At 40.3% G+C, this 11,587-nt stretch overlaps 1 protein-coding gene across 1 annotated transcript; it reads left to right on the top strand.

The window, feature by feature from the left end:
* The first annotated feature begins 101 nt into the window (after nt 1-101).
* krit1 (KRIT1 ankyrin repeat containing) lies at nt 102-10,875 on the top strand. The gene is made up of 17 exons (XM_080443308.1): nt 102-284; nt 1,657-1,824; nt 2,034-2,190; nt 2,343-2,435; nt 2,532-2,661; nt 2,902-3,145; nt 3,876-3,991; nt 4,221-4,364; nt 6,303-6,459; nt 7,088-7,195; nt 7,553-7,709; nt 7,974-8,125; nt 8,511-8,677; nt 8,857-8,944; nt 9,059-9,265; nt 9,940-10,056; nt 10,401-10,875. The coding sequence occupies exons 2-17, from the start codon at nt 1,723-1,725 to the stop codon at nt 10,488-10,490; spliced, it is 2,229 nt and encodes a 742-aa protein (XP_080299434.1). The 5' UTR covers nt 102-284; nt 1,657-1,722; the 3' UTR covers nt 10,491-10,875.
* The last annotated feature ends 712 nt before the right edge of the window (nt 10,876-11,587 follow it).

The following is an 11,587-nucleotide window of genomic DNA, read 5'->3' as shown; positions in this document are numbered from 1 at the left end:
ACTGTAACCATGTTATAGGCACTGAGTCCACCCCGCCACCAGAGTCCTCTGTTGTCAACACTGAGCCGTAATGTGACTCTTCTTGTCTGTTTCGCTTCGTTTTGGTGTTGCTGTTGTCGGCAGCAACCCTGCCCGATGTCAACGGCCTTAACGTTACACAGAAGAACCATATTTATATGGTGATCATCATATTATTCAAAGTTGACCAGTGTTATTATGGACATGTGTTTAGGAAAATGAAGAACGACTCTACGTCACACGTTGGTGGAAAGAACTAATTTTAGGTGAGTTTACTTTGAACTGCTTAAACGCGACAATATGAGCCTGATCATTCATCTATAACGTTATATGCGGGGTTTTAAAAGTTACGATCGCAATAGAAGTGACACTGTTAAGACACAATGGTACAGTATGTACTGTAAAAGTGTAATTAAACACTTGTATGAATAGAATAACTGTTTCGAGAAAGGCAACAGTTGGCTGGTTTCCGGGGCGTGACGTTCACACAAGTAGCCATCAACTCTTATTTTAATTTCTGAAGAACTATATATCTTGTTCACGTAACGTTATAGCTGCTACAGTGAGTGGGGGATGAAGTACTACATTTTTTACTTAAGTAAAAGTATCAATACTGCGATGTAGAAAATAGAAATACTCAAGTAAAATACAAGTAAAAGTCTGGTAATCAAAATTTACTTTAGTAAAAGTACAAAAGTATTGGCATCAAAATATACTTAAAGTACCAAAAGTAAAAGTACTCATAACATAGAATTTTTCAGAAGTTTTCGAAATTATATTTTTAAAAAAACTTTGAAAATAGCAGATCTACAAGCCGGTGTGTCGCATTGTGAGCTTGTTTATCTGCTATTTTCAAATAGCTGAAGTATAAAAAGGGCTGAAGTGGTTAATGTATGTTTTGTAATAATAAGTAACTAAAGTTTTCAAATAATTGTAGTGGATTAAAAGTACGATATTTGCCTCTGAGATGAAGTGGAGTAGAAGTAAAATAATTGAAAATTGGAAATAATAAGTAAAGTACAAATACCTCACAATTGTACTTGAATTTACTTATACAAATGAGGTACTCAAGTAATTACTTGAGTACATGTACTTAGTTACTTTACACCACTGGCTACAGTAGTACATTTTACTAGGTGTGCACAAAGCTGTCTTGTATATTATTAATACAGGCCTATTTAGTCAAGTAGGAGGTTCTGTTGATCGATCACTTTTGACGGGTAAGTTAATAATTGTCTGCTATGTCCAGTAGCCTAAAACCAGCACCAAACAACACTGTCAGCTTATTATTAATAATATAACTTATGAAAACAGAAAGTTGAAGCATTTATCCTGATAATGTTTTCTATAATACTGGTAGCCTATAATACTTCTGTGCTGCTATCCAATGCTGTGTGCACTCATAACTTTTTGTTTTGCTATTTGCACACACGTTAGGCTACCTAGTATCTAATATATTATATAGGAGGCTCTATTATGTTCAATATCTATTATGTAACCCGTGCTATGCTATTGCTATATTTATAACTGGTCTATCTGTGCAATAGTTGATATATTGCAATGCACCAAGTCAAATTCATCATATATTATGAACCTCCTTGGTCAAATATTATTCAGATTTTGATTCTTATATTTCAGGCATGCAGATCCAGTGTTTGGTCCTTGTATAAGATGTTTTGATGGAACTAGCGGCAAGCCAACAAAATGGGCAACCAGGACAACCTCGAAGATGTGTTCGTTGCTGTCATTCGCCCAAAGAGTCAAGTCAGTTTGAGCTCAAAAGAATACCGGGCTAAAGCATATGAGGTAAATATACCTGTCAGCGATAATTGCTACAGAATTCATCACTCCGTTCTATCCTTGCCATCTTCTCACAAAGAGTTTTTAACATGAGTAAACTGTTCATTATTGGGTTTCACACAAATAAGCAATACTGTAGCATGCTATTAGTTATCAACTTATCATGTATGTTAGTGCTGGCGATGACATAAGTATCTGTTCTTGTTCTCATTCAGATCCTGTTAATAGAAGTCCCCTTGGAAGGAAAAGAGAAGAAAAAAAAGAGGGTCCTACTAGCTACAAAGATCCAAGCCGAGGGGGATAAGGCTAGATCCATTCTGGATTTTGTTGATGAAACAACCAAACCCATATCTAATAACCAGGGCTTCATCGGTGAATGTTGCACTTTTGTAGCATTTGTATCAAATGATTAAATTCAGATACAAATTGTATTACTTGTTCATTATCTTTGCCTCCAGTAATCTGAGTTTGTTACGTTTAGAACAACCACAAACGTATCCATAAAATGCTATGTTTTGGTGCAGGAAAGCGTGTGGTGCATATGAAGAAATTCCCTTTGGAGGGTGACAATGAAGGAAAACAAGCCTCTCTTTTTATTGTACCGGTCAGTGTTAAAGGTAAGCTGGAAACAAAAGCCTTGTTTAATGTATTCCTTACATACTCTTCTTCATCACTTATGCTATTTTTATGTGTATTGTCCTTTTTATGAACAGACAACAGCAAACAGATCTGCAATGCTGGAAGCCCCACTTTCTACTGCTTTCAGGATATCATGCGAGTATGTAGTGAGACCAGTGCCCACTTCTCTCCCATCACCTCCAAAATGCTTCTTGCTCTAGACAAGTAAGGACAGATGTTCTCTTTGTAAGGTCTTTATTTTCCCCAAAGAGCATTTCATAATGCAGCACAATATATAATTATCATTTAACCACTCTCAACCTGCCGTCCCTGTTTTGGGTATGACATTATAGGCAAAAATTCTGAAAGCATTAATTAAGTGGTTAACAATAACAGTGAGATAAGTGTTATTTCACAAAACCATCTGTTTACACTGCCTCTTTTACTACTTACTTACCTCTGTAGGTGGCTAGCAGAACAACACACTGTGCCTCATGCGATTCCGGCGTTGTTCCGGCCGGCACCTGTGGAGCGAGTTAAGACCAACGTCAGCAACCCAGCATATACCAGTGAGGGCAAACTGTCCGACGAGGGTCTCCACATGGGTTACACTGCCTTGGAGATAAAGAGCAAGATGATGTCACTGGAGAAGGCTGACATGTGCATCCAGAACCCACTCTATGGTTCTGACCTACAATACACAAACAGGGTAAGAGGCACCTCCGCCTGTACTGGGAAAGATAACTACTGTATATCTTTTTTTTTTTCTTTTTTTTTTTCCTCTTTAAATTTTTATCCCACGATTTTGTAACCCCATTTTTTTTTACACCCAGTGCCAATTGTCAATATAATCCTGGGCACTACCTTCCCTCTGCCAACCTAGGGAGGCCAGGTCCGAGCTCATGCCTCCTTCAATGCATGAGAGCCAACTGACCTTCTTGTCACCTGACAGGGGAGAGTTTCCCTGGTTGGACGTAGCGTGTGGAAGGAACACGTTATTCCAACCAGTTCCTTTCCCCTCCATCAGGTGCCCCGGCTGGCCAGGGGAAGGCAGTATAGTGACCAGGATTACTGCATGTTTTTGTGAGGGTACCTACCCTAGGGAACACGGGGAGAACTTGCAAACTCCACACAGAGAGGCCCTTTCACCAACCCCACCTAGGGTATGGGCACTGATGACGCGGAGGAGAGAACACGCCCCCAGTGCCCACAGCGTCCCCTGCGGGAATCGAACCCAGGACCTTCTAGCTGTGAAGCTACAGCGCTACCGACTGCGCCACCGTGCGCCACTACTGTATATCTATTATAAGCGAGGCATTTCCAGCTCTGTTAAGCTCTTTGACTGATTCATATTGTGTATCGCTTTCTAATCGCTCCACTGTCCTTTAGTGTTTTTCCCCTCTTAAGATTTATCTTGTTTTCCACTTTGATGTTTGAAGGTGGACAAAGTTATAATCAACCCTTACTTTGGTCTCGGAGCACCAGACTACTCCAAGATCCAAATTCCCAAGAGAGAGAAGTGGCAGCATGGCCCCAACAGTGCGACAGAGGACAAGTAAGGGTTCTTCCTTCAATTCAAGAATACCAGTGTTATTGTCAACCTTGGTGACTCTTCTTTTCTGCAAATATACTGGTGGGTCAACAGGCTAGCGTGTTTTGCCGCTGATGACCTCAATGTAAAGAATATAACTCAAAACAAGCTTATAAATGCATTCTCATCCTTCTACAATGAATAGTTCATATGATAATGTGTACTACAATAACGTCTCTCCCCGTGTACATAGAGAGCGCCAGTGGGTGGATGACTTCCCCCTCCATCGTAGTGCCTGTGAGGGAGACACTGAGCTGCTCTCTAAACTTTTAGACAGCGGCTTCTCTGTCAAGCAGTTGGACAGTGACCACTGGGCTCCCATTCACTATGCCTGCTGGTGAGTCCAATACTCATTTCACTATCCTAAAATGTTCTGCCATATAAGTTATTAGTTACCACACCCGAGCCCCTGTTTTCCACTTGGATACATTTTTTTGACTGCTCTCCATGCAAATAACAAATAACATTCCATTAAAACTCCTAACAGGTTATGTATTACATAATGTATTGTTCAAGTATCATGTGTGACAGTGTAACAATTAACCAACTTCAACCTGACTTCCCTATTTTGAGGGAATGTCATTATGTCATTATTGGCAAAAAACAACAAAAAAGCTTAACGGCAATTTTCAATAAAATTCCAATGTCCATGTGTTACTCGCCATTATACTACACAGGAAAGGGAGTGTCCTACGCACATATACAGACAAAGTCTAATCAATATTCCCGTAGTTATCCTTTAAAGCACCGCACATTAATACCGCAAAATGAGAAGATAAGAACAGTGGCCCTCATTTATCAACGCAGCGTATAAACCGGCTTATATTTTTCCATATATTCGGCGTACACCAACGTCAAAGTCACATTTATCAATGAATCCTACACAGCCAATCCTGGCGTACATCAGGTCGGAGCTTTGATAAATCTCACGTCTGAAAACGAGCGTCATTTAAATAACACGCCCTTAAATATTCTCAAAACGCCCCGATTTTACGACATGAAGAAGAATCAGAATACGACCAAAGACATCAAAAGCCAATAAGAAAGAGTTTCCCCCGATCGCCTCGCCTCGCTGCCTGTCAAGTCACACACACACACACACACACACACACACACACACACACACACGCACACTCACACGCCCCCCTCTCTCTCTCTCTCTCTCACTCACACACACACACACACACACACACACGCCCAACTGTGTCTTTCATGTAATCCGTAGCGGTACAATCTTTGTCACGTAGGCTTGTAGCCTACATGAATGACATATCATGATACCAATCACATCGCCATGAATGGAATACGTTTGTATATTAATGTATTTAACCCATACCGAGCAGTGCACAAGCAGTCATATTCCCCGCGATACTCGGACGGGCGGCAGTGATTCCCGTACCACCACGTTAATAAGAGATTGGAGCGTCGGGTTTATATCCTTAACCCAGCGCAGGTTGTAGTCTTCATAACTCTCTATGACATAGGACAAGCTACTGTAAGTTTGTACACCTCACTGTCCATGAAAAGATCGTCGGGAGTCCCGAAAATGCGCTCGCAGCGCTGTATATTTTGAAAATAGCAGATCTACAAGCTCACAACGCGTGGCGATGCGACCCGTTTTTTAGCTTGCAATTTTAAAATAGCCAATGCCACTGAATGACTGTTAAAGCAGTTTGTTTAAATTACTTTATAAAATGTTATATTTTCACAGGGATTATTTATTAGTGTAGATATACATTTAGGAGTGGATTATGTGTCCAGATGCCTGTCAGACAGTCAGACAATGCTGCTCCACAGGTCTACAATGGAATAAACGGGTGCAGCCAACGTCAACAACTGGTCTCGACCAGACGTGAGATCTCAGCGTATGGTAGGATGAAGCCCACGTCAGGATATATTGATAAATGCCGAAAGGTGCGGTGATCTCGCCGTACGCCCATTATTTGGGCTGCACCGCGTTGATAAATGAGGGCCAGTGTGCCCACATTAATTAAAGCACCTGTGTACCTGTGCTTCCTATATACCTGAGCATGTCTATCAAATGCACGCCACCTAGTGTCTAGACATAATACTGAAAATTAACCAAAATAACATGCCAACAGTAATAAAATTGCTCCTACAAAGCTAAAACAGCCAGTCTACAAGGTCACAACATCTTGTAGATTTTCCTTTTTTCGCTATTTCTGTGCCAAACCGTCGTATAACGAAGTATAAAATAAGGGTTAAGTGGTTAAATGTTATTTAATATATACAATCTGTGTTTTATTCCATAAAGGCATGGTAAAGTTGAGGCGACCAAGCTGTTGCTGGAGAAAGGCAACTGTAACCCTAACCTGCTGAATGGCCAGCTCAGCTCCCCACTGCACTTTGCTGCCAGAGGAGGCCACTCAGAGATTGTACAAGTCCTGCTGCAGCACCCTGAGATAGACAGAGTAAGAATTATTGCACTGCTTAAATTTTACCCACTTCGCAGTAAAGGTGCTATGTAGGTTAGTTAAAAAGAAAGATCCTGTTGGCCAAAATTACCACCCTAGTGCTTGGGTGTTGCAGGGGTTAAGTGTATCCAGCTTGCTGAGCATCTACACAAACATGATTGGATGTGTTAGGGGGAGGGCAGTCGGGCGGGGACTCTGGGGAGGCTAATATTTGTCACAGCACTGGCGATTCCTATGGCTGGGGTGGTACCTGTCAGTGGGAGATGTTGAACGGGAGGAGTAGGTCGGAGGCGCTACGTCCTCCCGGTGGGGGCTCCTCACTGGCAGGTGAGCCAGTAGGGTACAACAGCAGTAACAGAACACAGAAGTGTGTGGGGAGAATGAATTGCCATAACAACTACATTAGGAGAAAAGGGGGTAAAAAAAAAGATATAGGAAAGAAAAAGAAAGCACCACAACTGTCTGCAAGAAATATTCTTCATGGCCTTCTTTCGATAGGGAAAGGCTTTTTTTTTATTTAACTGACCAACTTGACAATACATTCTTTTTACTGGCAAGGAGATGATGGCCTAACATTTTACAAAAGGGATTTAAATAAATTAAGCTTTGATTTACCTTCTAACAGCACATAGAAGACCAGCAGAAGAGGTCACCCCTTCAAGTGTGTGAAGAGAACAAGCAGAATGAATGGGAAGAGACTGTGAAGCTCTTGCAGCAAGCCAACAACAAACCTGTGAGTCATAGCTAATCATTTCCATTGCATTCTGTCAAAATGTATGACACTAATTTGGGAACTGAGATGAAGAGAAAACGAAGGCTGTCCTTGACTAAAGAAGTTCTTTGAGTTTCCCATAGAGGCTTTCCGATATGTATTTTTCAAGGCCGATACCTATTCTGATATTTTGGAGAACAGGAAGGCTGATGGGTGTAATGACATAAGCTAGTACATTATACTCACCACAAAATCTCATAACAATAATGCTAATTCTGGATTATTTACGTCTTCCCTTGCCTATGTTTGCCACCCATTCCTAATTCATATGCAACAACTGTGTGTGTGGATGTCTGTGTTTCTGTGTTGACTCTACAGTATGAGAAGGTGCGTATCTACCGTATGGATGGCTCGTACCGTTCAGTGGAGCTTAAACATGGAAACAACACGACGGTGCAGCAGATCATGGAGGGAATGCGTCTGTCCCAGGACGCCCAACAGTACTTTACTATCTGGATCTGCTCTGAGAACCTCAGTGAGTCAACGCATGCTGGACCAAAACATTTGAACAATTAGTGCCCTCCGATTACAGCCATTGGCGAAATCAGAGTAATGTTAACCACTTAAGCCCTATTTTATACTTTGTCGTATGATGGTGTTGCTCAACGAAAATAGGTAATCTTCGAGCTCTTGTAGATCTGCTATTTTAGGTATATTTGAATGTTTTGGAACATTCAACCCAAAATTGGGCCGCCAGGTTGCAAGTGGTTAATGCGTTGGTGTGTGTACTGTACGACAGATCTGCAGCTGAAGCCCTATCACAAGCCCCTGCAGCATCTGCGTATCTGGACAGAGATTGTGACCGACCTCACAGTGCTGGACCCCCAGAGGGAAAGCCCACAGCTCTTCCTCCGGAGGGATGTCCGTCTACCTCTCGAAGTCGAAAAGAAGGTAGATCTCATTGGACCAGCGGCAATGCGGTCACCAGCGAACGTCTGCCACAGGCCTGTTTTCAGTTCTGTATTTAAAAACAGGAAGACAGTTCAAATTATTTTGGGTATAATCAATCAATCAATCAATCAAATATGATTATTTTGTGGGGTTGCGGCCTGAAAAGGTTGAGAACCACTGTTCTAGCTGATTGCACTGAGTTTTGATGTGATGATGAAGATGACTCGCCAACACTTCAGGCAGGGATAATGAACTAGATGTCAACTCTTCTCACACTACCGACCACAATGGATTTTTTTTGTATTATCCTTTAGCCTTAATGTCTGACTGTACCTCGTTTACATTTCTGACTAATAAAGTATCCAATCAATCAATCAAATTCCAGGTGGAGGATCCTCTGTCAATCCTCATCCTGTTTGATGAGGCGCGCCACTGTCTCCTCAAAGGCTTCTTCCCCTCGCCAGACAGCAAACTCATCACTCTGGCCAGCCTTCTCCTGCAAATCATCTACGGCAACTACGAGAGCAAGAAACACAAGCAGGGATTCCTCAAGTAAGACATTCGGTTTCTTGTGGAAAAATTAATGATTAATTATACATGAGAATGAATTGTTAAATGCAGCACAAATTAGTTGACATTGTATGCATTTCAAAAGAAAATGTTGAAAGTCTGCATGTTACCACAGACATAGTATTTAATTATTATATTAAACCATGTATTGTCTTCAGCAGTGAGGAAAACCTCAAATCTATTGTGCCGATATCCAAAGTCAAAAGCAAAGCATATCATTGGACAAACAGGATTCTTCATGAATACAAGGTATACAGTATTTGCTCTTTCATGCTCCTTCAGTCCCTCTCATCTCACAAATGAAATCCCACTCTCTCATTACGTGACGCTAACCTTACTCATCTTCATCTTCTTCTCCAACAGGCTCTGAGTACCAGTGAGGGTGTGAGTAAGGAGATGCACCATCTACAGAGGCTTTTTCTGCAAAACTGCTGGGACATCCCTACCTATGGAGCAGCTTTCTTCACAGGCCAGGTGTACACCAAAGCCAGCGCCAGCAACCACAAAGTAATCCGTGTCTATGTGGGCGTCAACACCAAGGGCCTGCATCTCATGAATATGGAGACAAAGGTATCCCTTAATTAGGACCCCCTACCCCTTTTTTTGCTAGCTTGTTTATTTTACATTCCATTTTATATTTTATATTTTTCACTGTATTCCATATTTGTATTTGATTTGTGATTATCCTGGGTTTTTAGAAAGTGGCATACTACCATTTTTCTGTTACAGTTAATTTTTGTTTGATCAGCTCTGCAGCAGATTTGAATCGGAAACACATATGAAGGTGACATATGTGTTTCCGGTTCAAGTCTGCTACTGCTTCAATCAAACTAAGCCATGGGAAAATAAACTGGAATAGGATATGGGTATGCCAACTTCTGGAAAACGAAGGATTACAGTTATGCACAGAGGCTATTCAATTCCATCTTCTAGAATCATGTCATGTATCATATGTGCCACTAGAGGGTGCTGAGAGCAACATTTCTGTGCAAACACTGGATTATAGAAGGACAGAAATGATACATTTCTGACGATTATGATTATGAACATACATTAAATACAGTACAGAGCATAATATGCATGTGGTTTTGCTGTGTTATGTGGTATATATTGTGCATACTGTTTTGTAAATTGTAGACACAATTTATATTTGACAACATTTTGGTCCAACCACAAAAGCTTTTAGACGTATATATTGTGCATGCTAAATATTAAGTAATAATTTTCTATTTTTGTATTCCCAGGCCTTACTCATCAGTTTAGAGTTTGGGGCATTCATGTGGCAGCTTGGTCATGCTGACCAATACTTTCAGATCCACAGTGTGGAGAACAAAATGAACTTCATTGTGCACACAAAACAGGTAACTCCAGTGGGACTTTCCTTACACTGTTCAAAAGATGCTGTGTGTGTTTGCAAGGATCTGTAGTTAACCCCAACACCCCCAATTCTTGGGGGAACAGAAATAGCCGATCTACAAGCTTAAAACGTGTTGTGTTACGACGCGTTGTGAGCTTGTAGATCTGCTATTTCTGAGATTTGGTGTAGACTAGAGTGATATAATACCGTACCAAGCACAGTTGCAACTTAAGTCCGTTTCACCAAGAATAGAGGGTTTAAGTGGTTCATTCTTGGATTATAATTTGTTTTAATGCATTTTTGGGAGTTAACATAATGCTGTTTGTTTTGTGTTATTTTCATTTAAAGGCTGGCCTCATTGTGAAGCTGTTAATGAAGCTAAGTGGACAGATGATCCCAAATGACAAAAGCTTATCAGACAAATATGCATACGGCTGAAGAACTATTGAAGACAATGTTGTTGACCACGAGCCCAATGTGTGGGTTCTTCATGGACTAACTCGTCGAGAGGAGGGACCTCTTACCAAATGCAATCTTTTTGTATGTTACACAGGGTTACTGATATATCTTTTGCATCTGCACATGCATTTGGATTTTCATAGGATATTGTATTATAAACAACACATTGTGCGATTTTTTTGTAAATATGTTTATTTAATGATTTCATGGTTTGTTTTAATAAACGGAATGATCTACATGTATATATATAAACATTGTATATGTTTATATTTTTCACTGTAGCCCTATTTCAATACAAAGTTATTTATTCAAAATATGATTTAAAAGTTTATAATATTGGCCAAATAATAAATATCAAATGAATGTTAATAAAGCTTTTAAAGTTTTTAAAAGAAAATAGTAAAATAGTAAACAGTATGCCTAATATTTTCATGTCACCTGATAGAAATTGTGTGTGTGTGTGTGTGTGTGTGTGTGTGTGTGTGTGTGTGTGTGTGCGCGTGTGCGTGTGCGTGTGTGTGTGTGTCGTGAGAGAGAAAGAGAGCCATTTTAATTTATATCTCATACACATGCATTTTATAGGCTAAAGGCTATACATATATACATGTACCATCAACGTATTTTGGCTCAAAATAACATTCTGACCCAAATCAAATGATATATAAACATGATATTAATATGCAAGCCAGTAGGAATTTGGCATAATAAGTCCGACTCCCCTGAATCCTTATCACAAAAATCGAATCTGACTGTGATTCTTTGGAATTTTCTATAAACATACAGTTTTAGAATAAATAAGAACTAGTTTTTTCCCCCACCAATCGAAACAAATATATTCTTCTGCAAACACTTCACAGTATAAAGTGCATAAATTCATAGCTAGGGGCCCTAGGGCAGGTCTGGTCTGGTCTAACAGGCCCCATCCATGGTGTGGCCTAGTCACAATACATGCTAGCCTATGGCAGTGGTGTAAAGTAAATAAGTATATGTACTCAAGTACTGTACTTAAGTACAATTTTCTTTACTGGAGTATTTCCAATTTTCAGTATTTTTACTTCTACTCCACTACATCTAGA

Source organism: Gymnoscopelus braueri, assembly GCF_963280865.1.
Source record: "Gymnoscopelus braueri genome assembly, chromosome: 11".
Lineage (NCBI taxonomy): Eukaryota > Metazoa > Chordata > Actinopteri > Myctophiformes > Myctophidae > Gymnoscopelus > Gymnoscopelus braueri.
Note: the sequence above shows the minus strand (reverse complement) of the source record. Positions and strands in the feature narration are given on the sequence as shown.

Coding starts and splice junctions, on each gene's coding strand:
- krit1 (XM_080443308.1), top strand. CDS start 1,723: ATGGGCAACCAGGACAACCTCGAAGATGTGTTCGTTGCTGTCATTCGC. Junction 1,825..2,033: donor ACCGGGCTAAAGCATATGAG/GTAAATATACCT, acceptor GTTCTCATTCAG/ATCCTGTTAATAGAAGTCCC. Junction 7,196..7,552: donor AGCAAGCCAACAACAAACCT/GTGAGTCATAGC, acceptor TTGACTCTACAG/TATGAGAAGGTGCGTATCTA.